The following is a 22,217-nucleotide window of genomic DNA, read 5'->3' as shown; positions in this document are numbered from 1 at the left end:
ACTTAAAAATGTTTGTATATTTTATGCTCACAACAAAATCCTTCATTCGTTGTACATGCTTCTCTCCTGGCCTGAGATATAAACCGCCCCCCTGCCCCACCCTCCCATTTAGTCACCTCACAGATGCCCCTCTATTTTCTTAATCTTCTCCTGGATGACCTTTCCAGGAAGCATTCTTGGATATCCTAGCTTGGGGCTCCATACTCCACAGAACACTGTTTTTGCCCTGTTACATTATTTTTAAATTATCCATTTTTTGTGTCCACTTCCTATTCTGCACTGTGAGAGCTAATTAAAATAGTAAGGATTCAACTAATATTTGTTGGATTTTACCAAACTGGCTTAGAAAAGACATTCCAAAATGTTAATTTCACTTTCCTTTTTGAAAGATCTCCTGCAGAGACTGCTGACAATTTTGAAGGAATACTTAAAAGGCAGCTTCCTTGAATTTAGATTGTCACATTTCCAAATGTGACTCCAAATGAAATATTTATTTAAAAAAATGCTGTACATAACTTACATTGTTAATTAAAAAAATGGTATTTATGAGCCCCCCAAACAACAGGAATTCCACATATTTCTATTTTCTTCCGAGTTGTCATGGCCCTTTCCTAGATGCAGTATTTCCAGAAATTTACACCTCCATTGACTTATCTGCCATTCTATTCATTCACATATTTGTAATTAGTGTTGTGATTGTTTATGATTGTCAAAACAGGAATACTACAATCAAGGATGATGTGGGTCTTTAGCTTAATATATTAAAGCACCGAGTCAAAGAATTTAGATCTGGCTTAGGTTGAAGTTGTTGTTGTTCAGTCACTAAGTCACATCCTACTCTTTGCAGCCCCAAGACCATAGTGCCCCAGGTTTCCCTGTCTTTCACTATCTCCTGGACTTGCTCAAACTCATGGCCATTGAGTTGGTGAAGCTATCCAACCATCTCATCTTCTGTCATCTCCTTCTCTTCCTGCCTTCAATCTTTCCCAGCCTCAAGGTCTTTTCCAGTGAGTCAGCTCTTTGCATCAGGTGGCCAGAATATTGGAGCTTCAGCTTCAGCATCAGTCCTTCCAATGAATATTCAGGGCTGATTTCCTTTAGAATTGACTGGTTTGAACTCCTTGCTGTCCAAGGAACTCGTGAGAGTCCTCTCGAGCACCACAATTCAAAAGCATCAATTCTTCAGTGCTCAGCCTTCTTTATGTTCCAACTCTTACATCCATACACGACTACTGGAAAAACCATAACTTAGTCAGCAAAGTGATGTCTCTGTGTTTTAATATGCTGTCTAGATTTGTCATAGCTTTACTTCCAAGGAGCAAGCATCTTTTAATATCATGGCTGCAATCACTGTCTGCAGTGATTTTGGAGACCAAGAAAAATAGAATCTGTCACTGTTTCCACTTTTTCACTGTCTATTTGCCATGAAGTGATGGGACCAGATGCCATGATCTTTATTTCTTAAATGTTGAGTTTTAAACCAACTTTTTCACTCTCTTCTTCCTCCCTTATTAAGAGGCTCTTCACTTTCTGCCATTAGAGTGGTATCATCTGCATATCTGAGATTCTTGATATTTCTCTTGGCAATCTTGATTCCAGGTTGTGATTCATCCAGCTCAGCATGTGTACTGGATTCTGAGTATACAGCTCAGTATGATGTACTCTGCATATAAGTTAAATAAGCAGGATGACAATATACAACTGTGATGTACTCCATAAGTTGAAGTTAAATTCTGCCATTTTAAAATAATTTGACAATGCAAAAATAACAGTATTTGTTTTAGGAAGAGTCAGCATTTTATCATCTGCACAATAGAAATAATGTTATCTATCTCATAGGATAATTTTGTGGATTTAATGCCATGGAGAACATGAAACAATCTGGTGTAATATCTATCGGCAGCGTATAGTAGGTGCATAGCAGTCATTCACTCACCCTTACTCTGGCATTTAAGTGTAAGGTGAAGTATGAGTACCCATTGTCAAAGTGGGCACTGGGAATGGACATGGTAAGAATCAGGAACAGAATAAGCAAAGGTAGTGAAGCACGATGATTTATAGTGTACTCAGTCAGTGCGGTCAGGGAGAGAATCTGGAGAACAGGGTGTTTTGAGGGTGGGAAGTGGAAAAGTTAAGTAGAAAAACTGAGTGTATACTCTCTGACATACATCACAGCAGGATCCTCTATGACCCACCTCCCAGAATATTGGAAATAAAAGCAAAAATAAACAAATGGGACCTAATTAACCTTAAAAGCTTCTGCACAACAAAGGAAACTATTAGCAAGGTGAAAAGGCAGCCTTCAGAATGGGAGAAAATAATAGCAAATGAAGCAACTGACAAACAACTAATCTCAGAAATATACAAGCAACTTCTATAGCTCAACTCCAGAAAAATAAATGACCCAATCAAAAAATGTGCCAAAGAACTAAATAGACATTTCTCCAAAGAAGACATACAGATGGCTAACAAACACATGAAAAGATGCTCAACATCACTCATTATCAGAGAAATGCAAATCAAAACCACTATGAGGTACCATTTCACGCCAGTCAGAATGGCTGCGATCCAAAAGTCTACAAGCAATAAATGCTGGAGAGGGTGTGGAAAAAAGGGAACCCTCTTACACTGTTGGTGGGAATGCAAACTAGTACAGCCACTATGGAGAACAGTGTGGAGATTCCTTAAAAAACTGGAAGTAGAACTGCCATATGACCCAGCAATCCCACTGCTGGGCATACACACTGAGGAAACCAGAAGGGAAAGAGACACGTGTACCCCAATGTTCATCGCAGCACTGTTTATAATAGCCAGGACATGGAAGCAACCTAGATGCCCATCAGCAGATGAATGGATAAGAAAGCTGTGGTACATATACACAATGGAGTATTACTCAGCCATTAAAAAGAATACATTTGAATCAGTTCTAATGAGGTGGATGAAACTGGAGCCTATTATACAGAGTGAAGTAAGCCAGAAAGAAAAACACCAATACCGTATATTAACGCATATATATGGAATTTAGAAAGATGGTAACAATAGCCCTGTGTATGAGACAGCAAAAGAGACACTGATGTATAGAACAGTCTTATGGACTCTGTGGGAGAGGGAGAGGGTGGGGAGATTTGGGAGAATGGCATTGAAACATGTATAATATCATGTATGAAACGAGTCGCCAGTCCAGGTTCGATGCATGATACTGGGTGCTTGGGGCTGGTGCACTGGGACGACCCAGAGGGAGGGTATAGGGAGGGAGGAGGGAGGAGGGTTCAGGATGGGGAGCACGGGTATACCTGTGGCAGATTCATTTCGATGTTTGGCAAAACTAATACAATATTGTAAAGTTTAGAAATAAAATAAAATTAAAAACAAAAAACAAAAAACTGAGTGTATAGAAGATCCAGCTTGGAGACATTAAGTGCAAGACTAAGGGGCCAGGCAATCAGTAGGGAACTGTTGAGTCTGTCACATTAGGGGCGTGTCATGGTCATATGTGTATATGGGAAGATCACTCTGATAACTAGAGTGGTGCTTAGGATAGAGGTACAAGAGATATGTGAAACAGGAAGTCCAGTAGGAAGGTGGTTAGGACCATCCAAGTGAGAGAGCCATGTTCAAATGACAGATAGCAAGAGAGAATGGGTTTCTGAAGTAAAGTATGCAACGAGAAGGAGAAGTACAGGATCACACTGAGGCCTACAGAGAAGACAGAAGGATAGGATTGTCAAAAGAAGCGGATGAATGTAAAAAGAAAAGGAAATTGACTGGATGTGGAGATGGCAGCAGTGGTGGTCTCGGTGGCAGAGGTGGTTGAGTCAGGTGAGGAGGAATTTAGGAAAAGTCTCAGGCTTCTCACAGACTTGATTTGGGAGACTGCTTCACTTCAGTGTGGATCATGAGAGGAGGAGATGGGAAAGAGCGATGATGGTTTTATTTGGGATACTTTGAAAAGTCTAGAGATTTGCTAGAGATATAGATTTGGAGAAGGCAATGGCACCCCACTCCAGTACTCTTGCCTGGAAAATCCCATGGACGGAAGAGCCTTGGAGGCTGCAGTCCATGGGGTTGCAAAGAGTTGGACACTATTGCGCTATTTCACTTTCACTTTTTACTTTCATGCATTGGAGAAGGAAATGGCAACCCACTCCAGTGTTCCTGCCTGGAGAATCCCAGGGACGGGGGAGCCTGGTGGGCTGCCGTCTATGGGGTCGCACCGAGTCAGACACGACTGAAGCGACTTAGCAGCAGAAGCAGCAGAGATATAGATTATGCAGTTGAAAATAATAATATAAAATATGCAAGTTATGGCATTTACTCCAGTGGTTTCTGGCTTTAAAAAAAAAAAAAGTGTCTATTTTCCGCTGTCCTGGGTCCTCGTTGCTGGGTGGTCTGGTTGCGGCGAGCGGGGGCTGCTCTTCTTGGCTATGCTGAGGCTTCTCAGTGCAGTGGCCTCCTTGCTGCAGAGCTTGGGCTCTGGAGCACGCGGGCTTCTGTAGGTGCGGCTCCCAGGCTCTAGAGCACAGGCTCAAGACTTGTGGCTCTGCAGCTTGTGGAATCTTCTCAGACCACAGGTCAAACTCATGTCTCTTGCATTAGCAAGCCAATTCTCTCCCGCTGAGCCACCAGTTAAGCCCCAGACAACATAATTCTAAACTTGGTATCACGAGGCACAGATGAATGCCAGGGCATCCCAATTCACAGAAAGTGAAGGAAAAGACGGAGCCCAGCTTCTTCATGTGGTAGGGCTCCCGTTCTTCATTCCAGTATCACTGATGATTTGTGACTGTCTGATATTTGGACTGATGTTGAAAGTAGATAACAAACACATCACTAGAAGTTCTGGTGTGTTTTGGTTTTTTTTTTCTAACTGGAGTTCATTGGAGTTTTACATTGAGCTGAGCATTAAGTGTTTTAATACATGAAATCTTTACTTTTGGCCAAACAGGATTCATAGAGTAAAATCAGAAGAAACAAACAAGCAAAAAAATCTTAATTCTTGTCTCATCCTGTTTAAACTTACTTTTATCATGTTTCCTCTGATATTTGGATGAGAGTTAAGGCAGGTCCATGATTTTTCCAAATTATGTTCAGTGTTTTTTCTACTCAGTTCTACTTCTCATATACAGTCTCAGTTCAGTAACTGAAGTTTCCATTCCAGTGCATTACAACAAATAAATCTAATTTTATTTAAAATGGAAACTTTGCCTTCCTCCCAGTCTCTCCTGTCTTCTTCCAACTCATGATTCTGTCTTGTGCCCTCCGTCTTGTCAGCCTTGATCTTAGTTTCTTTACAGTGAGGGTTTTGGTCAAAGATGGAGAGATAAGGAGGTTGCAAGAGTCTTCCTTGCCTAGTACTTTTTTGATAGCTTAGCATCAGTTCTCTGAGGGCTTAGCAGGTGTTCGGTGCTAACTTTTTGAACTTTCAGCGTTTGTGGGAGAATATTTGGAGCTTTCTTTCTTCCCTGAGATCTCTCACTGGTGATTCTTTTGATGAAGGAAAATGCACATCTCTTCGGCTGCTTGCTGACCACTCAGTCCTTGGACTCTTGATAAATGTCAGGGCAATTCCAGTTTCCTCTTGCTGGTGTCACCTGGAAAAAAAAAAAAGCGCAACCTTGAAACAAGAGTTTTATTTTATTTGATGTACAAAATGATGACTTAAGCCTGCCTTGCAGCCTCTCAGCTCTGAGAGACCACTCCAAAGAGATAAGAGAGGAGCCAGGAAATATAGGAGTTTTTGTAATAGAGGTCAGGTGGTTGGAACTTCAAAAGATTCCTGTTAATTAAAAAAAAAAAAAAAACAAAAACAGACATTGCAAGTTAATGAGTTGAACACTTCTCTGTGCATGGGAAGATGCAAGAGTCTGGGCTTATTGAAATCATCCCTTTGACACGCACCTTCACTACCTAGGGCCAGTGTTCTGTTCCGCTCCCATACTGAGTCCCTCTGGATACACAGTCGGGGGCGGCTGCAGTGATGAGAGCTTGGTCGAGGGCACCCTGTTTGTCTCTGGCGTTTCCAGTGTTTCCTCGGCTCTCACTATCAGTTGGAGGGCGGGGGCTGTAGTGGGCTTGACGGTTGAGCCTCCTTTGTTTCCTTGATAACCACAGGCAGCATTTTCCCTTCACACTGGCATGCCCTTTCCCTCCACTGTGGGGGCTGGCCTCCTGTTGTATGTGGCCCACTCCCGATGATGGGGGACACATTCTTTATGTGCAATCTCTACTCTGCCACCAGATTTCAGCCCTCTCTTGAGTGTCCCCCTGCAGAATTCTGTCTTTAGATTTCTGCAGTGTGAGACAGACACCCATCTGCCATATTCCTCCAAGCTCCTGGGACAGTTGTCATGTTCTTTGTGGGGTCTTGCTGAAGCTTGAGGTCCAGGGCTTCTCCCGATTCTCCCCTGGACCTGAGTGGGGTGAGTAATGGGCCGTTCTCCCCCCCACTCCACTGGTGGTCCCAGCACCTCACTCTGTGTCATCCTGTGGGGAGAAGTTAAGAATCTCCACAAGTGCGTTTGGCTACCTTTTTTATAAGTCCTAGATAGTGGTCATGCACTCTCTTTAGAATACAATAGCTATTATCTTGGTCTTGGCTCAAACCTAGACTAAAATAATTGTATTTGAAGTCCTCTTTAATTCTTATCTGAACCCTGCAAGGCACTCATCCTCCTGTTACTGCCTGGGTTTTACAGGTGAGGAAACCCAAGGTGATGGGGTTCATTCATGTGCTCAAGGTCACTCAGCTTTGAAGGTTTGTACCTCCTGGAGATGCCTCATCTGAAAGCTCCTCAGGTTGACCCAGGCTCAGGAGGCAGGCAGTGTGGCTGATCTCTGATCCGGTCATCAGCCTCGGGGCCCCCAGGATGGGGGATGGAGCTGGCCTTCCCTTCCATCCTCTGGCCCCACGTGTGGGCCCCTGTCCAGCAGCCATTGCTGTAGAAAGCTCCAGAGGAGGAGCTGGTGACGGTGCTGCTGGAAGGCTCTGCTCCCCCCATCTGCTTCCCGCGCATGTGCTCCTCAGATGTAAATAATTTACCACGGCCACGATCAGAGGACATGCTCTGTGTGGGGTGAGCTGTTCCTCAGTGACACTGCAGGCTTATATACAGCAGGGCTCAGGCGAGGGCCCTGCGAGCTTCAGCCCCATCAGCAGCTCCGCACTGACCCGGGCGCCTTGCAGCAGCCGGATTGTGACTCACAGAGGGTCAAGGGCGGGTCAAGGACAGAGCTCAAAAACAGAACTAGCCTCTCTTTCCCAGGCTCTGCAACCCCGTGGCAGGATGTTCCTTTTATGAATGCTGGAGAAACAGCAGCGCTGAACTGCATGGTGACGGGCTACCCAGGGCTGTCTCTGGGACATGAGGATGGAGAGATGTGGCTCTGAGCAGTGGGTGTTTTTATTTCAAATAAAACGAAATGTCTGTTTGTTTATTTTGAAGGGAGGGGGCAAGTGCTCAACCAGTGATGGGTGGGAGTGAAATGAGTTCTCCAAATGTTAATAAAACAAGGAGAAGGAATCTTTAAGAAATGATACAAGTGAACTTATATATAAAACAGAAATAGCCCACAGACAGAAAACAAATATATGGTTCCCAAAGGAGAAGGGGAGGGCATAGATTAGGAGTTTGGGATTAGCATATAACTCTACTATGTTATATGCTAACATAGTAGATAACAAACAAGGACCCACTTAAAGCACAGGGAACTATCATCAATATTTTCTAGTAACCAACAAGGGAAAACAACCTGAAAAAATATGTGTATCAGTTCAGTTTGGTTCAGTCGCTCAGTCGAGTCTGACTCTTTGTGACCCCATGGACTGCAGCACGCCAGGCTTCCCAGTCTACCACCAACTCCTGGAGCTTGCTCAGACTCATGTCCATCGAGTTGGTGATGCCATCCAACCATCTCATCCTCTGTCATCCCCTTCTCCTCCTGCCTTCAATCTTTCCCCAAATCAGGGTCTTTTCCAAAGGGTCAGTTCTTTGCATCAGGTGGCCAAAGTATTAGAGCTTTAGCTTCAGCATCAGTCTTTCCAATGAATATTCAGGCCTGATTTCCTTTAGGATTGACTGGTTTTATCTCCATACATACATATATGTGTGTGTGTGTGTTTGTATGTTTAACTGAATCAATTTGTTGTACACCTGAAACTAACACAACATTGTAAATCAAGTATACTTCAAATAAAAAAAAGATAAAAAACAAGCAGATGGATGAGAGTGACCTTCTTAGGTAGTGTCACAGAGCAGAAAAGGCTTGTTTGAGCCCTGTCCTGTCCATTAAAAATAAAACACCATCCGTATGTGTAATTCTAAGATTTTTGCAACCACATTAAATAATTAAAAAGAAAGAGGTGAAATAAACTTTAATAATATATTGTATTTACTATTATACATCCAAAATAGTACTATTTCAACATATGACTGGGCTTCCCTGGTGGCTCAGCTGGTAAAGAATCTGTCTGCAATGTGGGAGACCTGGGTTTGATCCCTAGGTTTGGAAGATCCCCTAGAGAAGGGACAGGCTACCCACTCTGGTATTCTGGCCTGGAGAATTCCATGGACTGTATAGTCCATGGGATCGCAAAGAGTCGGACACAACTGAGTGACTTTCACTTTCACTTTCAACATATAACCGTTATAAAATATCGGTGAGTCACTGTGCATCCTGTTCCTCTAAGTCTTTGAGACCTGGTAGGGGTGTATTTATATTTACAGCACATCCCGATTTGGAAGAGCCACATTTTACCTGCTTGATAGCTGCACATGGTCAGTGGCTTCCAACCTGGACAGCAGGTTGGCTTGTCCAACTGGCCAGCTTTGTGGTGTTGGGCCAGTTACTTATTCCTCTTGGACCTCAGTGTTCCCTCTCCCCATATTAAAACTGGGAATCACAGCCTCTCACCATATTGCAATGAGGTCACATGTGTAATGCAACTAGTGCGTGTTTCTGGCACATAGTAAACGCTCAGTTAATAAACAGGTGATTGCCTCCTCAAACTGGCCTGCATCTCAGTTAAATTCTAAGCTCCCCACGGGAGACTGAAAGACAACTTGATCTCTGCAAACCATTGCTGACCTCCTCTCTTTCCTTTCCTTCCACTGACTTTTCTTTTCCCTGAAGTCCTTCCTCCCTCACTCCTTCACTTTCTTCAGGTCACGGTCAGAACGACTTCATCGAGCAGCTTTTCCTCAGCACCGTGTATGGAAAGCAGTAGCCTCACTGCCAATCCCGTCTTAGCTGCCTTCGTTTTTTTTTTTTTTTTTTAAATTTTGAGTGTGATTTTTATTTATTTATTTTGTTTAGGGCAAATAGTTTTATTTTACTTTATTTTTAATATAAATTTTTTTATTTTAATTGGAGGCTAATTACTTTACAATCTTGTATTGGTTTTGCCATACATCAACATGGATCCGCCACAGGTGTACATGTGTTCCCCAGAGCTCTCCACTCCACCACGTGTACAGTCATTGCCTATTTGTTTGCTTCTCCCAACTGAGTATTAAAGAAGCTCTGCTTGCTATTTAATTTCCAGCTAAATATGTTAATAGATGAATGAATGAATATGTTGAACATCCACAGTGCTTTGCCCTTAATGTGTAGCCTGAAAATGAAATACAGTCCTTGCTTGATGAGAGATGCAGAGGGAGATACAGGTGATTACAGGCCCTCCATCAGCCTAAAATCTCCCTGAAGCCTCTGCCACCCTGCATGTTACTCTGGGCACACACCCCGTCACTCTGCCCTCTCCCACCTCTGAGACTTTTTGTATGTTGCCTGCTCTGCTAGAATTCTCTTTTCCTCATCTCTTCTTACCAAAACGTCACATGAGTGAGTGAGTGAAAGTCGCTCAGTCACGTCTGACTCTTTGCTTTGTGACCCTGTAGACTATATAGTCCATGGAATTCTCCAGGCCAGAATACTGGAATGGGTAGCCTTTTCCTTCTCTAGGGAATCTTCCCAGCCCAGGGATTGAACCCAGGTCTCCTGCACTGAAGGTAGATTCTTTATCAACTGAGCCACAAACCAGCTCAAGTCACCACCCCCCTTCAGGGTTCTTTCCAGATCTCTTGATTGAAAACATCTCTGGCCTCTATTCTTCCACTGGACATTTTCTGTGCTTATAGTACTGATGATAGCATATTTCACATTAGAATTCCTGAGGTCTGTTTGTGACTTTGCAGACTATTTTGAATCTCTAGAGGGCAGGATCTGATTTTACCTGTGTGTGGGAGGGTAGCTGGAATCAAGATTGCTGGGAGAAATATCAATAACCTCAGATATGCAGATGACACCACCCTTATGGCAGAAAGTGAAGAGGAACTCAAAAGCCTCTTGATGAAAGTGAAAGTGGAGAGTGAAAAAGTTGGCTTAAAGCTCAACATTCAGAAAACGAAGATCATGGCATCTAGTCCCATCACTTCATGGGAAATAGATGGGGAAACAGCGGAAACAGTGTCAGACTTTATTTTTTTGGGCTTCAAAATCACTGCAGATGGTGACTGCAGCCATGAAACTAAGAGACGCTTACTCCTTGGAAGGAAAGTTATGACCAACCTAGATAGCATATTCAAAAGCAGAGACATTACTTTGCCAACAAAGGTCCGTCTAGTCAAGGCTATGGTTTTTCCAGTGGTCATGTATGGATGTGAGAGTTGGACTGTGAAGAAGGCTGAGCACCGAAGAATTGATGCTTTTGCACTGTGGTGTTGGAGAAGACTCTTGAGAGTCCCTTGGCCTGCAAGGAGATCCATCCAGTCCATTCTGAAGGAGATCAGTCCTGGGTGTTCTTTGGAAGGAATGATGCTAAAGCTGAAACTCCAGTACTTTGGCTACCTCATGCGAAGAGTTGACTCATTGGAAAAGACTCTGATGCTGGGAGGGATTGGGGGCAAGAGCAGAAGGGGACGACAGAAGATGAGATGGCTGGATGGCATCACTGACTGGATGGATGTGAGTCTCAGTGAACTCCGGGAGTCTGTGATGGACAGGGAGGCCTGGTGTGCTGAGATTCATGGGGTCGCAAAGAGTTGGAAACAACTGAGCAACTGATCTGATCTCATCTGATCTGGGGAGGGTAGGGTTATATTGGAAACTGTACATACTTGTAATCAGATATATTAATACATGAGTTAGATTCCTGAAAAACAGGACTTGTGAGCTTATTAAAGCTATTTAATGTCTCCAAGTCCCAAGGAGCTCATTTGTTAATGGGAGAGCTGTACCCATCTCTTGAGAATCACTTGGACTGCAAAGAGATCAAACCAGTCATTCCCAAAGGAATTCAACCCTGAACATTCATTGGAAGGGCTGTTGGTAAAACTGAATTTCCAATACTTTGGCCACCTGATGTGAAGAGCTGACTCATTGGAAAAGACCCTGATTCTGGGAAAGATTGAAGGCAAAAGGAGAAGAGGGCAGCAGAGGATGAGATGGTTAGATAGCATTTCCAACTCAATGGACATGGACTTGGGCAAACTTCTGAAGACAGAGAGGAACAGAGGAACTTGGCGTGCTGCAGTCCATGAGGTCACAGGGTTGGACACAGCTTACTAACTGAACAACAACAACAACATCCATCTCAAGGAAGAAACCTTTGTTAACCTCTAGTCTGTACTGAATGCTTTAGCTACTACCAAGATAACAGACATTTTTTTTTTTAGATCCAAGTACACAACAGATGCTCCATAAATATCAAACTTGGGGCCCTTATATTAACCCAAGTCTCTAATACAGTTGATGCTAATTTGGGCTTATTTACAGAATAAGAATCACTGTGTCTGTCATGATAAGACAATATTTAAGTAGCACACATAGTAATCCTTGTCCTTAGCTAATAAAACGTCCATTTCTATTCAAATGCACCTTCTAGAAACTTTCATTATCGTTTTTAGAGTTCTGTGAATTATCGTGATTTTTCTGAGCCAACAGAAAGATACTCAGACTTCTTCCACGAAGCACTCACCTGTGCTTGCGGAGGTGTAGATTGTACCATAGTCCCCAGCTACATAGGAGGTTCAGACACAGCTACTGAATTGTCTCGGCTCACCATCCTGCCAAGACACATGGCAGCTTGAAAACCAGGAGCCGGAAGACAGGAGTCTGGCCCAGTCAGCTGCTCAGTGGTGATCCTGTAAGGAGTTGGCTAGAGCAGGATCTATCAACATCTGCACTGCTGACGTTTTCGGTGTGGTTTTCTTTGTGGTGGGGGGAGGGGCTGTAGGATGTTTACCAGCCCCTGGCTTTTACCTGCCAGATACCAGGAGTGTCCCCTCCGTTGTGACAATTGAAGATGTCCCCTATGGGACAAAAGGCTGCCAGAAGGGAAGCATTAAATTAGATCATCCCAATTTCTGTAAATTCTAGGTCTCAGGGCTGAGGTCTTGCACACACACACATATACACATGCTGCTATTTCCTTGTCTAGCCTTGTTTCACTTTTAAAAGCTGCAATGTTCTGAATCCTGTTTCCTTGCAGACAGTCTAACAGCCAGGCATTCTCGTTGGTGCCCAGCCCGCACCCATTCACAACAGAAGCCGTGCAGAAGCACTGGGTGGGTGACACGCTGTGATTTCTGTGTGTTGTAGCTCCCAGCCAGGATCTCTGAACAATCGCCTCCACCCCCTGCTTGCCACTCAGGTGGCCTCCAGCAGACAGCTTTGGCAGCTGGAGCTGTTATAGTTCTGCATTCCACATGGGCGGCTTTGTTTTAGGTTCTGAACAAAACTTGCTGCCACAGCTTCTGCCAGCCCACTCGTCTGCTCACAGGCCTCTCTCCTTTGCCCCTGACAGCTGGGGCCTGTGGTGCCAAGTAGACTTCTGTAGCCACTCGTAATAGAATGGCGCAATCAGACTACAGAGGGTCGTAGCCAATTGGATTGGAAATTCACATCTTTCTCCTTTTGCTTTTCTCTCTTTCTTAGCTTGACTTTCTTCCCATTTTCAGCTAGAAGAGTAGACCAATAAGGGATCATATTTCTTCATGTTTTTACATGGTTTTCCACTCGATAAAATGGTTTTGTCCTGGCAAGGTTTTTAAATGGTAGACATAAAAATCTGAGATCTAGATAGAGGCTATGACTGTCCAGAGTCACACAGCCAGCCTTGTGTAGAAACAGTCTTTTAAAGATTCTTGCTGGTTAAAGACTTGCATTGCAACCCCATGAGCAAGACGATGGACACAGAGACAAATCAGTACAATAAAAGATAGTAAATACTAACATACAGTTATATAAGTGAACAACAGGAACTGAAGGAAAGGAACAGCTAACAGCTTTTGAGAGGGATAGAAAAAGGAATGGCCCTTGAGGACCTGGCCTCAGCTGGCTAGTAAAGAATAAATAGGACTTGGCATGGTAGGGGAGGCCACAGGAGCAAAGACGCTCCAGCAGAGGGTAGCCGGACATCGTCAACATTAGTGTTTATCATCACCCGCATCTTCGTCATCCCTGATGCCATTTGTTGAGCACTTTCTTAAAAAAGTCAGGTGCTGCATGGGGCACTTGACGTAAATGGCGTAATTTCATTTTCACTCTAGTTCTGGATACAAGTGCTATTGCTGACTACATTTTATAGACAGAGAAACTGAGGCTCAGAGAAATGAAGTCACTTGCCTGAATATACACTGTTTATAACTGGCAGAGCCTGCACTCCAAGCTGCCTTTCAGTGTAGAGTAAGATGAGCTCTTCTAGGATAAGTGGGGTGAAGGACACAGACAGAATAATGTCAAGCTAGCAGGTAGAATGATGATGTGACAATAAAAAGAAAACTTGTAAATTTGCCCAAGTCCAGGCATGGTCTAGTGGTTCCCCTTCCTTTCTCCCTACAAGGAGCCCCTACCTAAGTCCTCCCTTAAGCATTTCTCCAACATGGTGCCCCTGTGCTGTGCTCAGTTCAGTTCAGTCACTCAGTCGTGTCCGACTCTGCGACCCCATGAATCGCAGCATGCCAGGCCTCCCTGTCCATCACCAACTCCCGGAGTTCACTCAGACTCACGTCCATCAAGTCAGTGATGCCATCCAGCCATCTCATCCTCTGTCGTCCCCTTCTCCTCCTGCCTCCAATCCCTCCCAGCATCAGAGTCTTTTCCAATGAGTTAAGTGTTCACATGAGGTGCCCAAAGTACTGGAGTTTCAGCTTTAGCATCATTCCTTCCAAAGAACACCCAGGGCTGATCTCCTTTAGAATGGACTGGTTGGATATCCTTGCAGTCCAAGGGACTCTCAAGAGTCTTCTCCAACACCACAGTTAAAAAGCATCAATTCTTCGGCACTCAGCCTTCTTCACAGTCCAACTCTCACATCCATACGTGACCACTGGAAAAACCATAGCCTTGACTAGACAAACCTTTGTTGGCAAAGTAATGTCTCTGCTTTTGAATATGCTATCTAGGTTGGTCATAACTTTCCTTCCAAGAAGTAAGCGTCTTTTAATTTCATGGCTGCAGTCACCATCTGCAGTGATTTTGGAGCCCCCAAAAATAAAGTCTGACACTGTTTCCACTGTTTCCCCATCTATTTCCCATGAAGTGATGGGACCGGATGCCATGATCTTTGTTTTCTGAATGTTGAGTTTTAAGCCAGATTTTCAATCTCCTCTTTCACCTTCATCAAGAGGCTTTTTAGTTCTTCACTTTCTGGCATAAGGGTGGTGTCATCTGCATATCTGAGGTTATTGATATTTCTCCCGGCAATCTTGATTCCAGCTTGTGCTTCTTTCAGCCTGTGCTACCACCCAAGGAAGAGGCGGCAAGACCCCACTAGTTCCTTGGCCTTTTGCTCCCCTTCTGAACACAAGATAACCTTGAGGCTCAGAGACACTGACAGGTGGATTCTCTGGCTATGCTTCTTTGGGGTGAAGGAGACATTCCGCTGAGCACTGTAGAAGGGCTTCTGATGAGCTCCATAAACTCTCCATCTGTAAGGTATCCGTCCTGGATAGTCGTGATCATGATGCATCCCAAGCCTTTGTGCAGTCTGTCAACTGATGATGCGAAAGCAAAGCATGTGTTCATGGGTGCATGTCTGTGGGAGAGGAGAGAAATGTGTTCCCGCTTACTGTATCCCTGCTAGGAGATGCAGGCTGTTTGTGAAGATAGCAGGCAGGGCAGATACTGAAGTTCTCCAAGTCCCCTCCTGGCCGGAGGAAACTGTTTCTGCAGTCATTCATTTCACTCTTGCCGTCAACCCATACGCCTTGAATACCTTCAATGTGCCAGGTGCCAAGTTACAGATGCTTAAGCCCGGCCTCCGTTTTACAGATGAGGAAACTGCATATCTAAGAGACAAAGCAGTTTGTACATGTTCGTACATGTCCACACCACATGTGAACAGCAAATCAGGAGTGCGAGCCCAGATGGCCATAGATGCCACACTCTTAAGCAGAAACTGCACTGATCTTCGTAAACCCTGACCCAGTCTTCTGATGTGAAGTATTATGATGAAATCATGTTAAAAAGCATTAAAAAATCTTTTCCTTTGTCTCTCTCTCTCTCTCTCTTTTCTGTATGTTTTTGCTTCCCCTCCCCACCTTTCCTCTCCCTCTCTCTCTCTTCCTCTTTCTTTCTCTTTTCTATTCCTTTCTTCACAGGACTCCACAGAATGGAGCAAGAATGAGAGGAAAAAGGCCGGCAGAAAAGCATGAACTGGAGGTTTGTTGAGCTCCTCTACTTCCTGTTTGTATGGGGCCGTATCTCAGTGCAGCCCTCCCACCAGGAACCAGCTGCAACAGACCAACATGTCTCCAAGGAATTTGATTGGCTTATTTCAGACAGGGGGCCTTTCCACCACTCCAGGAGCTACCTATCCTTTGTGGAAAGACACCGTCAAGGATTTACAACCAGATATAAAATATACAGGTAAGAGCTGGGCTGAGCTCACCCTTGCCTTTTATTCATTGAGCGCTTTGGAGGATCATGCTTTGGCATGGGCCTTGTGGTGTGGAGGAGTATCTGGGCCAAGACTGCTAAATACTTGCTCATTATGTATTAATTTATTTATTTTTCTGTTTATTCATTCATCTGTTTTATTACAATGTGCAAGGGATTGTCAGTGACGAGTAAGAGTAGTATATTTTTGAGTACTGAATGTGCACTGGGCCTAGTGCTTAGTACTTTGTAGGCATCCTCTCATTTAAACCTTACAGCAACATCAGAGAGAGCATCTGTGTATCTTCTCCACTTTATATAGAAGGGGTACCTGGGCTTTCACTAGGTGAAATAACTTCTCCAAAGTCACACAGTGAGTGGTAGGATTAGGGTTCAAACCCTTGTTTATGTGTCTCCACAGTCACATAATTCTAGTCAGTCTAGTCAGTTACATCAGGTGTAGGCTGTGGTGTTTTACAGATACTAGTAATATACCAGATATCTTACCCAAACATATTCATACATTTGGAAACAAATAGGGACACTCAGTGAATAACTCTTTCTTGAGCAAGTCTGAACTGGTCTTTGGCCTGTTGGAATCCTACTCATTCCCAAAGGACTTAGCCCAAAGTTCTTCTCCTTTGAAACCATCTTATAGACGCTCCGCATCCCACTTGATCAGTCTTTCTTTGATATTTCCACAGCTCTCTATGCTTATGCCTATTTAGTTGTCAACCATTTGGAGTTGGAGTGCATTCTTGTATTTCTTTCTCACCTAACTGGAAACTCCATGAGGCCAGGCCTTACATTTAATTCATTTCTGGATCCCCAGAGTGATTTTTTTTTTTTTCTGCCTTGTATCGTAAGCACACAAAAAAATGTTGTGGACTAAAATAAATTGAAGAGTGCAGAAAACTCTCTAGAGCTGGAGTCTTTAAGATCAAGGAAGAAAGGCAGGGTCTAACACTTCTGGGCCACGTCAAGCAGGAGACCGAGGACGCGTGCATGGTGGAGGAAAGATACTCCCCTGCAGCTGGGAAGCCCTGAATTCAGGCCTTGTGTCCACTATGTATTTGACATGAACGTGGGCACGTCTCCTTTGAGGATCGTGTGTCATGGGTGATTCATGAATCTGCCACCAGCTGCAGATGGCTGTGACTCTGTGCTGAATGTTCAAATCTGCGTTTCAAAGTTGGCCCTTAATGAGAGAAAGTTTACATCTGCCCCCGCGTCTAGATTTCACCTCTGCTTTTGTTTGGATTCCACTGCTCAAATAAAAGTCTGCAGTCATCCAATGAGCTGGCTTCTAAGATGCTTTCCAAAAGCTCTGAAATTAAATATATAAGATTGAACCAAGGTCACGTGGTTAATTAAATGATGGAGTTTAAATCCAGAAGTCAGGCCCCTGGTCATCTAGTTATTTCTTTCTTCCTTTATTTAATCCTCACATAATTAATAAGCACCAGCTAGAGGCCCAGAAACTGTGTTTAAGGCGGATGACACAGTGGTGAGTAAAGCAAACAAGGACCGTGCACTCAAAAGAGCACATTAGTTAGACACACGAACACACACACACACACACACACACACACAGTGTAAATGCTGCAAAAGAAAAAGCGCAGGATAGGCATATTTGGGAGATGATAAACAACGATTTGGGAGACTATTACGTGCAAAGAGTGGGTGAGGCTCCTCTTGTGATCTTCATCTGGACACACATGCAGATAGACACCCAGAGGTCTGTGTGCTCTTCTAGACCAGAACAAAACCAGCCCGGATGTGCTCACTGGGGCTGTTGCCAATTGATGTTTTCTCTTCACTGCTTTGTTGGGGCACTAAAGTACGTTCGCAGGTGATTCCCCGTGTCTCCCCGTGTGCTAACATGGACACCGCACATTAGAAACTTGATGTTTGCATCATGAAAGAAAGACTTTTCTTCCAGCTTGTGCCATCTTGTCTGAGGCTACAGAGCCAGCCTCTCTGAAATGTCCTAGACCTCAAGCTTTGTCCAGTCTGCCCGACCCTAGAATCCAGGCTGGAACCCAGGGTGACCTGAGAGCTTCTCCTCACTTAAACGTAAGTGAGGAGAAGGGTTAAGGCCATCTGCATCCTCATGCATATGCAGACAGAGGGTGACTTCAGCCCATGGCATCCTGGTGGGGAGTCAGCGCCACTGGCAATGATGAGAGCCTTTCAAATTAAATCCCAGCAGAAGTCCTCGCTCCTGTGGCTTCACAAGCTGAGCTATAATCTGTGCACACACAGTTGTTTGGGTGCACAAGGTTCCTACTCTGTCACTCTAAGTATGAGCTGACACGAGGCTGGGGAGTTTTCTGCTCTTGAATCTGCCAGTGCACAGCGGTAGCATCCTCCATCCTAGAGGCAGAGGACCTGGGTGCTGGCTCAGCCCACCCACCTCCCCAGGTATGATTTTGGCCAAGAAATGGAACTTCTCTGAGTTTCTGCTTTTTCATCTGTAAAATGGGAGTGTTCACTAAGATGATCTCCAAGGTCCTTCCCTTCTCTGAAATTCCGTGACTCCAGGAAATGTTGTCATTTGGCAGTACCATGGGAGATTGGAGAGGGCTCTGGACTTGGAGCCTGCAGATTCAAGTTTTGTTTATTTTGGACCCACTTTCTTCATTCTGGGCACATATGTTCATGCCTCATTCACTCATGCTTCTGTCTAGTCCTCTAGACTTTAACATCAATTGTATTCTGTAAGTCATGCTATGGTTTGGTAATACAGAGATGATCAACAGAAAACAGCAAAGCTTGCACACACACACACATCCCACAACAGCAAAGCTCACAGACACACACACACACACACACACACACATCCCACAACAGCAAAGCTCACAGACACACACACACACACACACACACATGCCACAACAGCAAAGCTCACAGACACACACACACATCCCACAACAGCAAAGCTCACAGACACACACACACATCCCACAACAGCAAAGCTCACAGACACACACACACACACACACACACACATCCCACAACAGCAAAGCTCACAGACACACACACACACACACACACACACACATCCCACAACAGCAAAGCTCACAGACACACACACACACACACACATCCCACAACAGTAAAGCTCACAGACACACACACACATATACCCCATAACAGCAAAGCTCACAAACACACACAAACACACACACACACACATACCCCATAACAGCAAAGCTCACAAATACACACAAACACACACATCCCACAACAGCAAAGCTTGTGCACACACACACACATCCCACAACAGCAAAGCTCACACACACACACACACATATACCCCATAACAGCAAAGCTCACAAACACACACAAACACACACATCCCACAACAGCAAAGCTTGTGCACACACACACACATCCCACAACAGCAAAGCTCACACACATACACACACACATATACCCCATAACAGCAAAGCTCACAAACACACACAAACACATACACACACACACACCCCCCACAACAGCAAAGCTTGTGCACACACACACACACACACACATCTCACAACAGCAAAGCTCATAGACACACACACACATCCCACAATAGCAAAGCTCATACACACACACACACCCACATCCCACAACAGCAAAGCTCACACTCACACACACACACATACACACACATATACCCCATAACAGCAAAGCTCACACACACACACACACACACACATATACCCCATAACAGCAAAGCTCACAGACACACACACACACACACACATATACCCCATAACAGCAAAGCTCACAAACACACACACACATCCCACAACAGCAAAGCTCACAGACACACACATACACACACACACACACACATATACCCCATAACAGCAAAGCTCACACACACACACACACATATACCCCACAACAGCAAAGCTCACAGACACACACACACACACACACACATATACCCCATAACAGCAAAGCTCACAAACACACACACACACACACACATCTCACAACAGCAAAGCTCATAGACACACGCACACACATCCCACAATAACAAAGCTCGCGCACACACACACACACACGCATCCCACAACAGCAAAGCTCTCACACACACACACACATCCCACAACAGCAAAGCACACACACACACATCCCACAACAGCAAAGCTCACACACACACACACACATCCCACAACAGCAAAGCTCACACACATACACACACACACACATACCCCATAACAGCAAAGCTCACAGACACACACACACACACATCCCACAACAGCAAAGCTCACACACACACACACACACATCCCACAACAGCAAAGCTCACACACATACACACACACACACATACCCCATAACAGCAAAGCTCACAGACACACACACACACGCACACACACCCACAACAGCAAAGCTCATAGACACACACACACACATCCCACAACAGCAAAGCTCACACACACACACACACATCCCACAACAGCAAAGCTCACACACACACACACACACATCCCACAACAGCAAAGCTCACACACATACACACACACACACACATACCCCATAACAGCAAAGCTCACAGACACACACACACACACACATCCCACAACAGCAAAGCTCACACACACACACACACACCCCACAACAGCAAAGCTCACACACATACACACACACACACATACCCTATAACAGCAAAGCTCACAGACACACACACACACACACCCCCCACAACAGCAAAGCTTGTGCACACACACACACATCCCACAATAGCACAGCTCGCGTGCACACACACACACACATCCCACAACAGCAAAGCTCACAGACACACACACACCCTATAACAACAAAGCTCACACACACACACACACACCTCACAACAGCAAAACTCACAGACACACACACACACCCCATAACAGCAAAGCTCACAGACACACACACACACACACACATCCCACAACAGCAAAGCTCACACACACACACACACACACACACATCCCACAACAGCAAAACTCACATACACACACACACACACATCCCACAACAACAAAGCTCGCACACACACACACACACACACATCCCACAACCTGCAGTGTACATTCACTCCTTCACCAAGCTCAGAGTTTGGGGTGGAAGACTGACAGGAAAAAGTGAATAAGCAAGCAGTTACCATTCCATGGAGAGGTATGAATAAGTAACCACTCAGATACTCAATATTCTCCTCTGTAGAAAGCGATGATGATGTCTGTCCTACCTATGAAGTCAAATGAGATGAACCTGGTGTGAGATGCTTTGTAAAATTTAAATTTTCTTGTATCTGGGAAATTTTTTCATTAATGTTTGAAATCATCATTCTAAGACAATCATTCAGTTTCACTTTCTGGGAAGCCCATACATATATTAGTTGTTAAATACTCACCTTCGTTCTGTGAGGGAAATAGCAGCATATTACAAATGAGAACAGGAAGTCATCAGGAGGGTAAGGAGATTGTCCACATCACTCACCGGGCAAGTGGCAAAGCTAGAAATCAAAATAGGCTTCTGAGACTCCACAAGTTGGGAGTCATAACCCTCTTTTAGTTCTTAGTTCCCTAGCATATGACCAAAGACCCAGAGACTTCCTTTAACCACAGACAAGTTGCAACCTCTTCGAGACTCAATTTTCTCATTTGTAAAATGGAGATAATATTAAATGCTTTATGTAGTTGTGGCTGGAAATAATTCAGGGATCAGTCATGAAGACCTTGGAATGTTGCAGGAGCTACATCAGACAGCTGGTGGTATTGCTAGAAATGATTTCTTCTCGTGGTAATTATTTTTTAATTAATTAATTTTCAATTGGAGTATGGTTGCTTTACAATATTGTGTTGGTTTCTGCCATCTATCAACATGAATCAGCCATAGGTATATATATATGTCCCCTCCCTTTTGAACCTCCCTTCCACCTTCCGTCTTGGTAATTTAAAAGTCAGTTTTGTCCAAAGAGTGTTTCCTGTGTTCCACTGTCTCTTTGCATTGTATTTTTCTGTTTATCTTTTCTTGATTTTGAGATTGTGAGTAGTTGCTGTAAATTTGGCAGTTATTTCACAGGTGGATTTGAAAGGAAGATTGTGGTGCCCTTTGTAAGCTTTGGCCTGGGAGGGTCAAGGCAGGGGAGGGGGCCACTGATAGTGGTGGCCACTCTGCCACAGACGTGGTTTCATAATGAGTGGCTTTCCCTACAGGTTTCAGAGCAAGTGGTTTGTGGCTTATGGTGTACCTTCCTTTGAGCCTTAAGTAAGTACCTGAAACTTGAATGTAAATCAAGTCGTTGTAAACCAGGTCTGATTGCCCAGCCGTCTTGCTCATTTATCAGAGTTGGATGAATTGTC

The 22,217-nt window shown here is 44.3% G+C and overlaps 1 protein-coding gene across 1 annotated transcript in view; it reads left to right on the top strand.

Annotated features, from left to right (window-relative positions):
* BRINP1 (BMP/retinoic acid inducible neural specific 1) overlaps window positions 1–22,217 on the top strand; it is a 200,040-nt gene that overhangs the window by 41,077 nt on the left and 136,746 nt on the right. The window contains exon 2 of the mRNA XM_006061423.4: window positions 15,597–15,864. Within this exon, the coding sequence (XP_006061485.1) occupies window positions 15,647–15,864 (218 nt within the window). The 5' untranslated portion in view covers window positions 15,597–15,646. The remainder of the gene's footprint in view (window positions 1–15,596; window positions 15,865–22,217) is intronic.

This window comes from Bubalus bubalis, chromosome 3, assembly GCF_019923935.1.
Source record: "Bubalus bubalis isolate 160015118507 breed Murrah chromosome 3, NDDB_SH_1, whole genome shotgun sequence".
NCBI lineage: Eukaryota > Metazoa > Chordata > Mammalia > Artiodactyla > Bovidae > Bubalus > Bubalus bubalis.
The sequence above is the reverse complement of the archived record's forward strand: the minus strand, read 5'-3'. Positions and strand labels throughout refer to the sequence as shown.